Here is a 15,625-nt window from a genome sequence, read left to right as displayed (position 1 = left end):
TACTTTTAGAGACTCTAGGAACAACCAACAACCCTGCATTCTTGGAACGCAATGCCCTAGTAGGACAATAGGGTATAATGAGTTCTTTAAGGTAAGATGGCGCCTGCCCATTAAGGGCTTTGTAGGCGAGAAGAAGAATTTTAAATTCTATCCTGTGTTCTATAGGGAGCCAGTGTAAGGCAGCCAGAACAGGAGTAATGTGGTCCCTTTTCCTAACTCTGGTTAGTACACGAGCTGCAGCATTTTGAATCAGCTGAAGCGACTTGACTGACTTCTTGGTACACCCTGATAATAAGGAGTTACAATAATCCAGCCTTGAAGTAACAAATGCATGGACTAGTTTCTCTGCATCGTTTTGAGGCAAGATATGCCTGATTTTTGCAATGTTACGTAGATGGAAGTAGGCGGTCCTTGAAATTGATTTTATGTGGGCGTTAAAGGATAAATCCTGATCAAATATAACACCAAGATTCCTTACAGTCTCACTGGAGGCCAAATTAATGCCATCCATAGTTAATATATCTTTAGATAATTTGTTTCGTAGATTCTTCGGGCCAAGTACAATAACTTCAGTTTTGGTCGTGTTTAACATCAAAAAATTTAAGGTCATCCACGTTTTTAAGTCCTTGAGGCAGTCTTGAATTTTATTTAGATGATTAATTTCATCAGGCTTGATTGATAAATATAGTTGAGTATCATCCGCATAACAATGAAAGTTTACAGAATGATTCCTTATAATATTGCCTAATGGAAGCATATATAGGGTGAACAAAATAGGTCCAAGCACTGAGCCCTGTGGCACTCCATGGCTAACTTTGGTTTGCATGGAAGATTCATCGTTGACACGTACAAACTGAGAGCGTTCAGATAGATAAGACCTAAACCAGCCTAAAGCAGTTCCCTGTATGCCAACTAAGTGCTCTAGTCTTTGCAATAGGATATCATGGTCGATAGTATCAAATGCAGCACTAAGATCGAGTAAGACAAGAATAGAGACAAGTCCCTTGTCAGAGGCTATTAGAATGTCATTTGTGACTTTAACCAGAGCTGTCTCTGTGCTATGTTGTGTTCTAAAGCCAGACTGAAAATCTTCAAATAAATCATAGTTTCTTAAGTAATCACACAGCTGTTTTGCGACTGCTTTCTCAAGAATTTTTGAGAGGAACGGAAGATTAGAAATAGGTCTATAGTTGGCTAAAACCTCTGGATCGAGGTTGTGCTTTTTAAGAAGCGGTTTTATCACTGCTACTTTGAATGATTTTGGAACATAGCCTGATAATAAAGACATATTCATAATATTTAATAAAGAAGTGCTAATTAATGGAAAAACTTCTTTTAACAGCTTAGTTGGAATCGGGTCTAAGATACACGTTGATGGTTTAGAAGAGAGAATCATTGAATTTAATTGTTCAAGGTTTATGGCTGAAAAGCATTCTAGTTTACTATCTAGTGTAATATTATTAGAACTTACCCTTTCACGTCACCACCGCTAAGCTAAAGGAGGCTAATGTTGGGCTATAAAGGAACTACATCACGGTCACATGACTTCACGTCACCACCGCTAAGCTAAAGGAGGCTAATGTTGGCCTATAAAGTAGGGTGACCAGACGTCCCCGTTTTCCGGGGACAGTCCCCGTTTGTATTGGCCTGTCCCCGGTTGAAACTGTCCCCGGAAATGTCCCCGTTTTTTAATATACGTTAAAAACACATAGCAAGGTGAAATAAAACGTTTCATGTCAGGAAACACTGGGTAAACACTACAGACTGTGATCAAGCCAGCCCCCACTTCGGAAAACACAGTCAAGCCAGCCCGCACGTTGTATTGCGGTGCGCGAATATCCTATGCTTTACGGTAGAGGCCTGTAAAAACTGCCTTCAAAATAAAAGCGTTTACTCGGTCAATAAGAAATATACCTAAAAAACACACCAAACATATTCATATATACTGGAGCTTAAATTAAGAAATATTTACTATATAATGTGATCAATAATAATTTAAAACAAACTACGTATAACTACCACATTATAACTGAGTGAATGTAAAATGTAAGTATACAGTTATGAAGACATATCTAACATTTCCACTGGGTGACTAATTTCAATTGATGTTGAAACCATCTCACAACACTCCTAAAATAGCATTACTTTCTGAAGCACAATTTAAAATGTATGCAGTTTAAAATCTCAAATTAGATCTATTGTCCATCTATATTTTGATTATTATTTAATGGAAACTGTCCATAATCAAAGAGTCATTCGAAGTCAATCAAAGACTTATTTCACTTCAGGGTGATAGCAGGACACCCCATCTAATTCTGATTTAGAGTTTCAAAATAAAATACTTTTGAAGTCTCATGTATGGGCGATCGTCCTTCTTTTTTTATACAAGGATAAATAAAAAACTGTCAAATTATCAAAGACTTATTTCACTCCAGGGTGATAGCAGAACACCCCATCTAGTCACTCAGAGAGAATCAGGACAATCTGATGTACAGTTTCAAAATAAAAGACCTTTGAAGTCTCATATATGAGCTATCGTCCTGTTTGTATCCAACAGTTCAAATGTTTAAATTACATTGAACCAGAATTGTCCCCCTTTTTTCTTTAACAGTGAAGAAAATTGGATATGTTAATGAGAATTTGACCGCAAAACTCAAAATGTCCCCTGTTTTAATTTGGAAAATCTGGTCACCTTACTATAAAGGAACTACAGCACGGTCACATGACTTCACGTCACCACCGCTAAGCTAAAGGAGGCTAATGTTGGGCTATAAAGGAACTACAGCACGGTCACATGACTTCACGTCACCACCGCTAAGCTAAAGGAGGCTAATGTTGGGCTATAAAGGAACTACAGCACGGTCACATGACTTCACGTCACCACCGCTAAGCTAAAGGCGGCTAATGTTGGGCTATAAAGGAACTACAGCACGGTCACATGACTTCACGTCACCACCGCTAAGCTAAAGGACGCTAATGTTGGGCTATAAAGGAACTACAGCACGGTCACATGACTTCACGTCAACACCGCTAAGCTAAAGGTGGCTAATGATGGGCTATAAAGGAACTACAGCACGGTCACATGACTTCACGTCAACACCGCTAAGCTAAAGGTGGCTAATGATGGGCTATAAAGGAACTACAGCACGGTCACATGACTTCACTTCACCTCCGCTAAGCTAAAGGTGGCTAATGATGGGCTATAAAGGAACTACAGCACAGTCACATGACTTCACGTCACCATCGCTAAGCTAAATCAAATCAAATCAAATCAAGTTTTATTTATATAGCACATTTATAAACGATTTTTGGTCGAGCCAAAGTGCTGTACATATAATAAAAATAGCCTACAGTAGAGACACTTTACAGCAAATACAACAGCACAGATTGTTCAGAATATCAGTATGACAATACGACACCCTCTGTCCTTAGACCCTCTGTCCTTAGACCCTCACATCGTACAAGGAAAAAACTTCCAGAGAAAACCCACAGTTTAAAGGGGAACATGGGAGAAACCTCAGGGAGAGCAACAGAGGAGGGATCCCTCTCCCAGGACGGACAGACGTGCAATAGATGCCGTGTGTAAATCGAAGAGAAAATACATTTCACAGCATATAGACCGAATGTTAGGAAATGCATGTGTCTGTAATAAGAAGATGAATCCATGAGGATGTCAACTACAATCCTGTGGGAGCCTTCAGGGAAGCAGCATGACGAGACCCAGGCAGGACTGCAGAGACAGATTTAGCCATGACCCGAAGTCCACGACTTAATCCAGGACACAGGACCACAGCAAGAGGATCAGCCTCGACTCCGGATCCCGGCGTAGATATAGACACAAAACAAGAACAAATATTTGGCTGGGTTAATCGGAACAAGAGAATACACAGACACAGACAGAGAGGGAAAAGGTCATTGGATAAAAGTTATCTTGATAACCCTCTAGAAAGATCTCATGAACTTCCCTACTCAATCTATCAAGACCCGAGCAGTTCTATAGATATAGGATAAGAAACAGAGATAGGGAGCACAACAACCTATCTCTTCGTCAGATGCACTCCCCCGCTTATCTAAGCGACTCTGTACCCCGTTACCCTCTACCAGGCCATAGACCAGCAGAGGGAAAATGGGGGGTGGGTAAGGGTAAGGGTTTTTAAGAATAAACCGCAAGGGTCTAAAGGGAAAAAAGATGAAATATAAGGTACTATATTTTAAGTAATCCTATCTACTATTCCTATATTCGAATAATGTATAAACTATTTTAAAAATACTTTATGAAATCCTATGTTATGTTATAAATATTAAAATAAATGAATAAATAAATAATTAAACGAAAGCCAGAGAGAAAAAGTGAGTTTTAAGTGTTGATTTAAAAAGCCCCAGGGTCTGGGCCGACCTCACATGGAGGGGCAAAGTATTCCAGAGCCCGGGGCCCGCTGCTGCGAAAGCTCGATGCCCTCGGGTTTTGAGCCTGGTCTTAGGCACTATCAGCAGCAGCTGATCAGCCAACCTTAAGGCTGTGCCTGGGGTGTAGCGCTGGAGGAGTTCGGCTACATAGGCCGGAGCCAACCCATTTAGGGCTTTGAAAACAAATAAAAGGAGTTTAAAATCTATCTATTAAGCTAAAGGTGTTGGGCTATAAAGGAACCACACAGCACGGTCACATGACTTCACGTCACCACCGCTAAGCTAAAGGAGGCTAATGTTGGGCTATAAAGGAACTACAGCACGGTCACATGACTTCACGTCACCACCGCTAAGCTAAAGGAGGCTAATGTTGGGCTATAAAGGAACTACAGCACGGTCACATGACTTCACGTCACCACCGCGAAGCTAAAGGAGGCTAATGTTGGGCTATAAAGGAACTACAGCACGGTCACATGACTTCACGTCACCACCGCTAAGCTAAAGGTGGCTAATGTTAGGCTATAAAGGAACTACAGCACGGTCACATGACTTCACGTCACCACCGCTAAGCTAAAGGCGGCTAATGTTGGGCTATAAAGGAACTACAGCACGGTCACATGACTTCACGTCACCACCGCTAAGCTAAAGGAGGCTAATGTTGGGCTATAAAGGAACTACAGCACGATCACATGACTTCACGTCACCACCGCTAAGCTAAAGGAGGCTAATGTTGGGCTATAAAGGAACTACAGCACGGTCACATGACTTCACGTCACCACCGCGAAGCTAAAGGAGGCTAATGTTGGGCTATAAAGGAACTACAGCACGGTCACATGACTTCACGTCACCACCGCTAAGCTAAAGGTGGCTAATGTTAGGCTATAAAGGAACTACAGCACGGTCACATGACTTCACGTCACCACCGCTAAGCTAAAGGAGGCTAATGTTGGGCTATAAAGGAACTACAGCACGATCACATGACTTCACGTCACCACCGCTAAGCTAAAGGAGGTTAATGTTGGGCTATAAAGGAACTACAGCACGGTCACATGACTTCACGTCACCACCGCTAAGCTAAAGGTGGCTAATGTTGAGCGTGATGACGTTTAGTCGTCTTATTTAGACACTTGTTAGCAACCAACGTTTTTAAATTCACCAGTGGGGTATTTACTGACGTATGTTATGTCGTAGAATAAACATCTCTTCAGCTTGTGCTACCCACAGACCTTATGTCAGACTTACAACCTAAAACACATTCAGAAAGCCATTAAAGAGGGAACAGGAAGTGAATGCTGAGTCATTCCTGTGCCACTCTATTCAACTTCATTCATTTTCACATTAAAAGCCCTCCTGAGTGCTTCAAAATGCACAGCAAGGTTGAAGCAAAGACACCAGGATATTTGATTTAGGTTTGAACACCCTGCTTTTAGTTTAGTCTTGACACTTGATGTGTGTGAGTGTGTGTGTGTGTGTGTGTGTGTGTGTGTGTGTGTGTGTGTGTGTGTGTGTGTGTGTGTGTGTGTGTGTGTGTGTGTGTGTGTGTGTGTGTGTGTGTGTGTGTGTGTGTGTGTGTGTGTGTGTGTGTGTGTGTGTGTGTGTGTGTGTGTGTGTGTGTGTGTGTGTGTGTGTGTGTGTGTGTGTGTGGAAGCTTTTCACTTGACAGCGACAATCTGTAATTGAGTCGGACGAGCTGTTGAAACACTTTCCTCCAAAGTCAAGTGACACTTCAGCAGAAAAACAGCAAATCATTTATTTTAACGTCAAGTTGATGAATGTGGCTCTCAAGACTGATGCGGATGTAAGGAACAACGAGCCTGGATAAGTGTGTGTGTGTGTGTGTGTGTGTTTGTGCTGAACAATGAGTCCTTTGTGCAGCCGACCTGCAGCCCCCCCCCTTCAGTTTTCATTAAGTCACATTAAAGTGGAGAGAAACAGAGGCGACTGTGAGAGGATTATATTTGCAGATGATGCACTTATGCAGATCCAATTACTCTGAATCAAGAGAATTAATTAAAATATTTTTTTTGCAGATTCAGAAGAGGAGAGAACACACACTTTGAGCTTTTGCCAAAATATGCTGAATGTGGCTTTTTGTTTCCCACACAGATTTATACCGGCTCAAACATTTCCATTAGGAGAAACAGCTTCAGAAACAAGGCTAGGCTGACACTAACTCGCAAAAACACATCATTATTTTATTCTACTATTCAACTATAATACATTCATTTATACACACGGGGTACAAAAAGAACAGTTGAAACCGGAGGGAAGAAAGCATAGCGTATACGAAAACAGGTTTTATATAACATCCCCACTTAAAAGATTACAGCAAAGTAACTCAAACACGCACCAAAACCTACAATACACAATAAAACGTGTCTTCAGGTCTCAATGAAGTCACACAGGGGCCGAAGCAACAGAGAAAAGTACATTATAATAATATCCACTATAACATCATGAATGCTGGATCCCTGCCGTGTGCAGCACCTTTTAGTGTCCCCTGGAAACAGATAGCTTTGTGAAGCATTTTGTGTTTGCGGGACTTTTTGAAATGAATACATTTGATATTTTTGAGTTTCGTCAAGTTGGTGAATGTTTTCTGAATCCTGAGCGTGTTCAGTCGAGTTCGGTGAGATATTTTTAGAAAAGTATTTGATATTTCAATTTGCATATCGAGGTTATATTTAGTTCATTTGAGGACATCTCTTCCTCCATGTTTTTCCAGAATATTATGTTCTGCACGTGGTCTTACTGTTTCACATGTAGATAGCATTCCCCTTTTTAAGTAGCCGCTGCTCTGACGTCAATCTATACGGACACTTGGGGATTTCATATTTATATCTGCAGATTTCGCTTGTGTCTTAAAGGGGCCCCAGCTCATCTTGAGAACTCTTCTTTAGACCGGCTTTACAGTAGAGGCAGTGTGCCTGCTTTTAAAACTAGATAATTACTGAACACATTGATGACACACACACACGTTTCTCCGTGTCTGCCGATGTTGATTTCTGCTCATTCTCAATGGACACTGTGGCTCCCAGTCACGTTAAGAAAGTAAAGAATCAAAATCAAAGTCAACTTTATTGTGAATCTTTGTTTGTGTGTACAGACAGAAAGATCTAAATACCGTTTCCCACAATCCTGAATACAAAATACAAATATATATAAAAATATGTATAGAAATATGTATATACCTATATACTGTATATATACACAATCAACAGGCACATTTATAGATATGCACACATTAAGATATAAGTAAAAGCAGAACAAACAATATACAATAGCAGTCACTTCAATGACAAAATGTTAATTAAAACGTGTTTTCTTTCCTCTCCTCTTGTTCATGCAGTCCGAGGTGTCGTGGATACCCAACAAACATTACTCAGGTATTTACGGCTTGATGAAGCTGACGCTCACCAAAGCTTTGCCCTCCGACCTCTCCAAGGTCATCGTCCTCGACACCGACATCACCTTCGCCACCGACATCGCCGAGCTGTGGGGCATCTTCAGGAAGTTTACCGGTGAGACGAAGGCCATTTAAAACCACAATGTCATCTAGGTTTTTATAAATGTGTTAATGTGTTTTTAGTATTTATTATTAGTGTGTGTGTGACTGTGTGTGTGTGCGTGTGTGCGTCGATTAGCAGAACACGTTTTTGAATTTTTCTCAAAATGTGTTAATTTATTTTTCTTAAATGATGAGATTTTTTTCTTTCTTCGTTATGATTATCCTAAACAATATGTGCATATTGTGTGTGTGTGTGTGTGTGTGTGTGTGTGTGTGTGTGTGTGTGTGTGTGTGTGTGTGTGTGTGTGTGTGTGTGTGTGTGTGTGTGTGTGTGTGTGTGTGTGTGTGTGTGTGTGTGTGTGTGTGTGTGTGTGTGTGTGTGTGTGTGTGTGTGTGTGTGTGCAGATAAGCAGGTGATTGGTCTGGTGGAGAACCAGAGTGATTGGTACCTGGGGAACCTCTGGAAGAACCACAAACCCTGGCCTGCACTCGGACGAGGATTCAACACCGGTAACTTTTAGTCTCCCACTGGTTCCTTTAGTCTCCACTGGTTCCTTTAGTCTCCCACTGGTTCCTTTAGTCTCCATTGGTTCCTTTAGTCTCCCACTGGTTCCTTTAGTCTCCCACTGGTTCCTTTAGTCTCCATTGGTTCCTTTAGTCTCCCACTGGTTCCTTTAGTCTCCATTGGTTCCTTTAGTCTCCACTGGTTCCTTTAGTCTCCCACTGGTTCCTTTAGTCTCCCACTGGTTCCTTTAGTCTCCCACTGGTTCCTTTAGTCTCCCACTGGTTACTTTAGTCTCCCACTGGTTCCTTTAGTCTCCATTGGTTCCTTTAGTCTCCGCCTGGTTCCTTTAGTCTCCCACTGGTTCCTTTAGTCTCCCACTGGTTCCTTTAGTCTCCCACTGGTTACTTTAGTCTCCCACTGGTTCCTTTAGTTTCCCACTGGTTCCTTTAGTCTCCATTGGTTCCTTTAGTCTCCGCCTGGTTCCTTTAGTCTCCACTGGTTCCTTTAGTCTCCATTGGTTCCTTTAGTTTCCCACTGGTTCCGTTAGTCTCCATTGGTTCCTTTAGTTTCCCACTGGTTCCTTTAGTCTCCATTGGTTCCTTTAGTCTCCCACTGGTTCCTTTAGTCTCCCACTGGTTCCTTTAGTCTCCACTGGTTCCTTTAGTCTCCCACTGGTTCCTTTAGTCTCCCACTGGTTCCTTTAGTCTCCATTGGTTCCTTTAGTTTCCCACTGGTTCCTTTAGTCTCCATTGGTTCCTTTAGTTTCCCACTGGTTCCGTTAGTCTCCATTGGTTCCTTTAGTTTCCCACTGGTTCCTTTAGTCTCCATTGGTTCCTTTAGTCTCCCCTGGTTCCTTTAGTCTCCACTGGTTCCTTTAGTCTCCCACTGGTTCCTTTAGTCTCCCACTGTAGTCTCCCACTGGTTCCTTTAGTCTCCACTGGTTCCTTTAGTCTCCCACTGGTTCCTTTAGTCTCCCACTGGTTCCTTTAGTCTCCCACTGGTTCCTTTAGTCTCCACTGGTTCCTTTAGTCTCCCACTGTAGTCTCCCACTGGTTCCATTAGTCTCCACTGGTTCCTTTAGTCTCTCACTGGTTCCTTTAGTCTCTCACTGGTTCCTTTAGTCTCCCACTGGTTCCTTTAGTCTCCCACTGGTTCCTTTAGTCTCCACTGGTTCCTTTAGTCTCCACTGGTTCCTTTAGTCTCCCACTGGTTCCTTTAGTCTCCCACTGGTTCCTTTAGTCTCTCACTGGTTCCTTTAGTCTCCCACTGGTTCCTTTAGTCTCCCACTGGTTCCTTTAGTTTCCCACTGGTTCCTTTAGTCTCCACTGGTTCCTTTAGTCTCCCACTGGTTCCTTTAGTCTCCCACTGGTTCCTTTAGTCTCCACTGGTTCCTTTAGTCTCCCACTGTAGTCTCCCACTGGTTCCTTTAGTCTCCCACTGGTTCCTTTAGTCTCCCACTGGTTCCTTTAGTTTCCCACTGGTTCCTTTAGTCTCCCACTGGTTCCTTTAGTCTCCACTGGTTCCTTTAGTCTCCCACTGGTTCCTTTAGTCTCTCACTGGTTCCTTTAGTCTCCCACTGGTTCCTTTAGTCTCCCACTGGTTCCTTTAGTTTCCCACTGGTTCCTTTAGTCTCCACTGGTTCCTTTAGTCTCCCACTGGTTCCTTTAGTCTCCCACTGGTTCCTTTAGTCTCCCACTGTAGTCTCCCACTGGTTCCTTTAGTCTCCACTGGTTCCTTTAGTCTCCCTCTGGTTCCTTTAGTCTCCCTCTGGTTCCTTTAGTCTCCCACTGGTTCCTTTAGTCTCCCACTGGTTCCTTTAGTCTCCCACTGGTTCCTTTAGTCTCCATTGGTTCCTTTAGTCTCCACTGGTTCCTTTAGTCTCCACTGGTTCCTTTAGTCTCCCTCTGGTTCCTTTAGTCTCCCACTGGTTCCTTTAGTCTCCCACTGTAGTCTCCCACTGGTTCCTTTAGTCTCCCACTGGTTCCTTTAGTCTCCATTGGTTCCTTTAGTCTCCACTGGTTCCTTTAGTTTCCCACTGGTTCCTTTAGTCTCCACTGGTTCCTTTAGTCTCCCACTGGTTCCTTTAGTCTCCACTGGTTCCTTTAGTCTCCCACTGGTTCCTTTAGTCTCCCACTGGTTCCTTTAGTCTCCCTCTGGTTCCTTTAGTCTCCATTGGTTCCTTTAGTCTCCACTGGTTCCTTTAGTCTCCCACTGGTTCCTTTAGTCTCCACTGGTTCCTTTAGTCTCCCACTGGTTCCTTTAGTCTCCACTGGTTCCTTTAGTCTCCCACTGGTTCCTTTAGTCTCCCACTGGTTCTTTTAGTCTCCACTGGTTCCTTTAGTCTCCACTGGTTCCTTTAGTCTCCCACTGGTTCCTTTAGTCTCCACTGGTTCCTTTAGTCTCCCACTGGTTCCTTTAGTCTCCACTGGTTCCTTTAGTCTCCACTGGTTCCTTTAGTCTCCCACTGGTTCATTTAGTCTCCCACTGGTTCCTTTAGTTTCCCACTGGTTCCTTTAGTCTCCACTGGTTCCTTTAGTCTCCCACTGGTTCCTTTAGTCTCCCACTGGTTCCTTTAGTTTCCCACTGGTTCCTTTAGTCTCCACTGGTTCCTTTAGTTTCCCACTGGTTCCTTTAGTCTCCCACTGGTTCCTTTAGTCTCCACTGGTTCCTTTAGTCTCCCACTGTAGTCTCCCACTGGTTCCTTTAGTCTCCACTGATTCCTTTAGTCTCCACTGGTTCCTTTAGTCTCCCACTGTAGTCTCCCACTGGTTCCTTTAGTCTCCACTGGTTCCTTTAGTCTCCCACTGTAGTCTCCCACTGGTTCCTTTAGTCTCCCACTGGTTCCTTTAGTCTCCACTGGTTCCGTTAGTCTCCATTGGTTCCTTTAGTTTCCCACTGGTTCCTTTAGTCTCCATTGGTTCCTTTAGTCTCCCACTGGTTCCTTTAGTCTCCACTGGTTCCTTTAGTTTCCCACTGTAGTCTCCCACTGGTTCCTTTAGTCTCCACTGGTTCCTTTAGTCTCTCACTGGTTCCTTTAGTCTCCCACTGGTTCCTTTAGTCTCCCACTGGTTCCTTTAGTCTCCCACTGGTTCCTTTAGTCTCCCACTGGTTCCTTTAGTCTCCCACTGTAGTCTCCCACTGGTTCCTTTAGTCTCCCACTGGTTCCTTTAGTCTCCCACTGGTTCCTTTAGTTTCCCACTGGTTCCTTTAGTCTCCCACTGGTTCCTTTAGTCTCCACTGGTTCCTTTAGTCTCCACTGGTTCCTTTAGTCTCCCACTGGTTCCTTTAGTCTCTCACTGGTTCCTTTAGTCTCCCACTGGTTCCTTTAGTCTCCCACTGGTTCCTTTAGTTTCCCACTGGTTCCTTTAGTCTCCACTGGTTCCTTTAGTCTCCCACTGGTTCCTTTAGTCTCCCACTGGTTCCTTTAGTCTCCATTGGTTCCTTTAGTCTTCCACTGGTTCCTTTAGTCTCCACTGGTTCCTTTAGTCTCCCTCTGGTTCCTTTAGTCTCCCTCTGGTTCCTTTAGTCTCCCACTGGTTCCTTTAGTCTCCCACTGTAGTCTCCCACTGGTTCCTTTAGTCTCCCACTGGTTCCTTTAGTCTCCATTGGTTCCTTTAGTCTCCACTGGTTCCTTTAGTCTCCCACTGGTTCCTTTAGTCTCCACTGGTTCCTTTAGTCTCCCACTGGTTCCTTTAGTCTCCACTGGTTCCTTTAGTCCCCCACTGGTTCCTTTAGTCTCCCACTGGTTCCTTTAGTCTCCCTCTGGTTCCTTTAGTCTCCATTGGTTCCTTTAGTCTCCACTGGTTCCTTTAGTCTCCCACTGGTTCCTTTAGTCTCCCACTGGTTCCTTTAGTCTCCACTGGTTCCTTTAGTCTCCCACTGGTTCCTTTAGTCTCCACTGGTTCCTTTAGTCTCCCACTGGTTCCTTTAGTCTCCACTGGTTCCTTTAGTCTCCCACTGTTTCCTTTAGTCTCCCACTGGTTCTTTTAGTCTCCACTGGTTCCTTTAGTCTCCACTGGTTCCTTTAGTCTCCCACTGGTTCCTTTAGTCTCCACTGGTTCCTTTAGTCTCCCACTGGTTCCTTTAGTCTCCACTGGTTCCTTTAGTCTCCACTGGTTCCTTTAGTCTCCCACTGGTTCATTTAGTCTCCCACTGGTTCCTTTAGTTTCCCACTGGTTCCTTTAGTCTCCACTGGTTCCTTTAGTCTCCCACTGGTTCCTTTAGTCTCCATTGGTTCCTTTAGTTTCCCACTGGTTCCTTTAGTCTCCATTGGTTCCTTTAGTTTCCCACTGGTTCCGTTAGTCTCCATTGGTTCCTTTAGTTTCCCACTGGTTCCTTTAGTCTCCATTGGTTCCTTTAGTCTCCCCTGGTTCCTTTAGTCTCCACTGGTTCCTTTAGTCTCCCACTGGTTCCTTTAGTCTCCCACTGTAGTCTCCCACTGGTTCCTTTAGTCTCCACTGGTTCCTTTAGTCTCCCACTGGTTCCTTTAGTCTCCCACTGGTTCCTTTAGTCTCCCACTGGTTCCTTTAGTCTCCACTGGTTCCTTTAGTCTCCCACTGTAGTCTCCCACTGGTTCCATTAGTCTCCACTGGTTCCTTTAGTCTCTCACTGGTTCCTTTAGTCTCTCACTGGTTCCTTTAGTCTCCCACTGGTTCCTTTAGTCTCCCACTGGTTCCTTTAGTCTCCACTGGTTCCTTTAGTCTCCACTGGTTCCTTTAGTCTCCCACTGGTTCCTTTAGTCTCCCACTGGTTCCTTTAGTCTCTCACTGGTTCCTTTAGTCTCCCACTGGTTCCTTTAGTCTCCCACTGGTTCCTTTAGTTTCCCACTGGTTCCTTTAGTCTCCACTGGTTCCTTTAGTCTCCCACTGGTTCCTTTAGTCTCCCACTGGTTCCTTTAGTCTCCACTGGTTCCTTTAGTCTCCCACTGTAGTCTCCCACTGGTTCCTTTAGTCTCCCACTGGTTCCTTTAGTCTCCCACTGGTTCCTTTAGTTTCCCACTGGTTCCTTTAGTCTCCCACTGGTTCCTTTAGTCTCCACTGGTTCCTTTAGTCTCCCACTGGTTCCTTTAGTCTCTCACTGGTTCCTTTAGTCTCCCACTGGTTCCTTTAGTCTCCCACTGGTTCCTTTAGTTTCCCACTGGTTCCTTTAGTCTCCACTGGTTCCTTTAGTCTCCCACTGGTTCCTTTAGTCTCCCACTGGTTCCTTTAGTCTCCCACTGTAGTCTCCCACTGGTTCCTTTAGTCTCCACTGGTTCCTTTAGTCTCCCTCTGGTTCCTTTAGTCTCCCTCTGGTTCCTTTAGTCTCCCACTGGTTCCTTTAGTCTCCCACTGGTTCCTTTAGTCTCCCACTGGTTCCTTTAGTCTCCATTGGTTCCTTTAGTCTCCACTGGTTCCTTTAGTCTCCACTGGTTCCTTTAGTCTCCCTCTGGTTCCTTTAGTCTCCCACTGGTTCCTTTAGTCTCCCACTGTAGTCTCCCACTGGTTCCTTTAGTCTCCCACTGGTTCCTTTAGTCTCCATTGGTTCCTTTAGTCTCCACTGGTTCCTTTAGTTTCCCACTGGTTCCTTTAGTCTCCACTGGTTCCTTTAGTCTCCCACTGGTTCCTTTAGTCTCCACTGGTTCCTTTAGTCTCCCACTGGTTCCTTTAGTCTCCCACTGGTTCCTTTAGTCTCCCTCTGGTTCCTTTAGTCTCCATTGGTTCCTTTAGTCTCCACTGGTTCCTTTAGTCTCCCACTGGTTCCTTTAGTCTCCACTGGTTCCTTTAGTCTCCCACTGGTTCCTTTAGTCTCCACTGGTTCCTTTAGTCTCCCACTGGTTCCTTTAGTCTCCCACTGGTTCTTTTAGTCTCCACTGGTTCCTTTAGTCTCCACTGGTTCCTTTAGTCTCCCACTGGTTCCTTTAGTCTCCACTGGTTCCTTTAGTCTCCCACTGGTTCCTTTAGTCTCCACTGGTTCCTTTAGTCTCCACTGGTTCCTTTAGTCTCCCACTGGTTCATTTAGTCTCCCACTGGTTCCTTTAGTTTCCCACTGGTTCCTTTAGTCTCCACTGGTTCCTTTAGTCTCCCACTGGTTCCTTTAGTCTCCCACTGGTTCCTTTAGTTTCCCACTGGTTCCTTTAGTCTCCACTGGTTCCTTTAGTTTCCCACTGGTTCCTTTAGTCTCCCACTGGTTCCTTTAGTCTCCACTGGTTCCTTTAGTCTCCCACTGTAGTCTCCCACTGGTTCCTTTAGTCTCCACTGATTCCTTTAGTCTCCACTGGTTCCTTTAGTCTCCCACTGTAGTCTCCCACTGGTTCCTTTAGTCTCCACTGGTTCCTTTAGTCTCCCACTGTAGTCTCCCACTGGTTCCTTTAGTCTCCCACTGGTTCCTTTAGTCTCCACTGGTTCCGTTAGTCTCCATTGGTTCCTTTAGTTTCCCACTGGTTCCTTTAGTCTCCATTGGTTCCTTTAGTCTCCCACTGGTTCCTTTAGTCTCCACTGGTTCCTTTAGTTTCCCACTGTAGTCTCCCACTGGTTCCTTTAGTCTCCACTGGTTCCTTTAGTCTCTCACTGGTTCCTTTAGTCTCCCACTGGTTCCTTTAGTCTCCCACTGGTTCCTTTAGTCTCCCACTGGTTCCTTTAGTCTCCCACTGTAGTCTCCCACTGGTTCCTTTAGTCTCCCACTGGTTCCTTTAGTCTCCCACTGGTTCCTTTAGTTTCCCACTGGTTCCTTTAGTCTCCCACTGGTTCCTTTAGTCTCCACTGGTTCCTTTAGTCTCCACTGGTTCCTTTAGTCTCCCACTGGTTCCTTTAGTCTCTCACTGGTTCCTTTAGTCTCCCACTGGTTCCTTTAGTCTCCCACTGGTTCCTTTAGTTTCCCACTGGTTCCTTTAGTCTCCACTGGTTCCTTTAGTCTCCCACTGGTTCCTTTAGTCTCCCACTGGTTCCTTTAGTCTCCATTGGTTCCTTTAGTCTTCCACTGGTTCCTTTAGTCTCCACTGGTTCCTTTAGTCTCCCTCTGGTTCCTTTAGTCTCCCTCTGGTTCCTTTAGTCTCCCACTGGTTCCTTTAGTCTCCCACTGTAGTCTCCCACTGGTTCCTTTAGTCTCCCACTGGTTCCTTTAGTCTCCATTGGTTCCTTTAGTCTCCACTGGTTCCTTTAGTCTCCCACTGGTTCCTTTAGTCTCCACTGGTTCCTTTAGTCTCCCACTGGTTCCTTTAGTCTCCACTG

General features: G+C 44.3%; 1 protein-coding gene across 4 annotated transcripts in view; it reads left to right on the top strand.

Moving 5' to 3' along the window:
• Positions 1-15,625, top strand: part of large2 (LARGE xylosyl- and glucuronyltransferase 2) — a 108,248-nt gene that overhangs the window by 79,543 nt on the left and 13,080 nt on the right. For all 4 annotated transcript variants that reach the window (XM_079663715.1, XM_079663716.1, XM_079663713.1 and 1 more), the window contains 2 exons: positions 7,757-7,928; positions 8,321-8,425. In XM_079663715.1, the coding sequence (XP_079519841.1) occupies positions 7,757-7,928; positions 8,321-8,425 (277 nt within the window). The remainder of the gene's footprint in view (positions 1-7,756; positions 7,929-8,320; positions 8,426-15,625) is intronic.

Source organism: Notothenia rossii (genome assembly GCF_949606895.1).
Source record: "Notothenia rossii genome assembly, chromosome: 2".
NCBI classification, from domain to species: Eukaryota; Metazoa; Chordata; class Actinopteri; order Perciformes; family Nototheniidae; genus Notothenia; species Notothenia rossii.
Note: the sequence above shows the minus strand (reverse complement) of the source record. Positions and strands in the feature narration are given on the sequence as shown.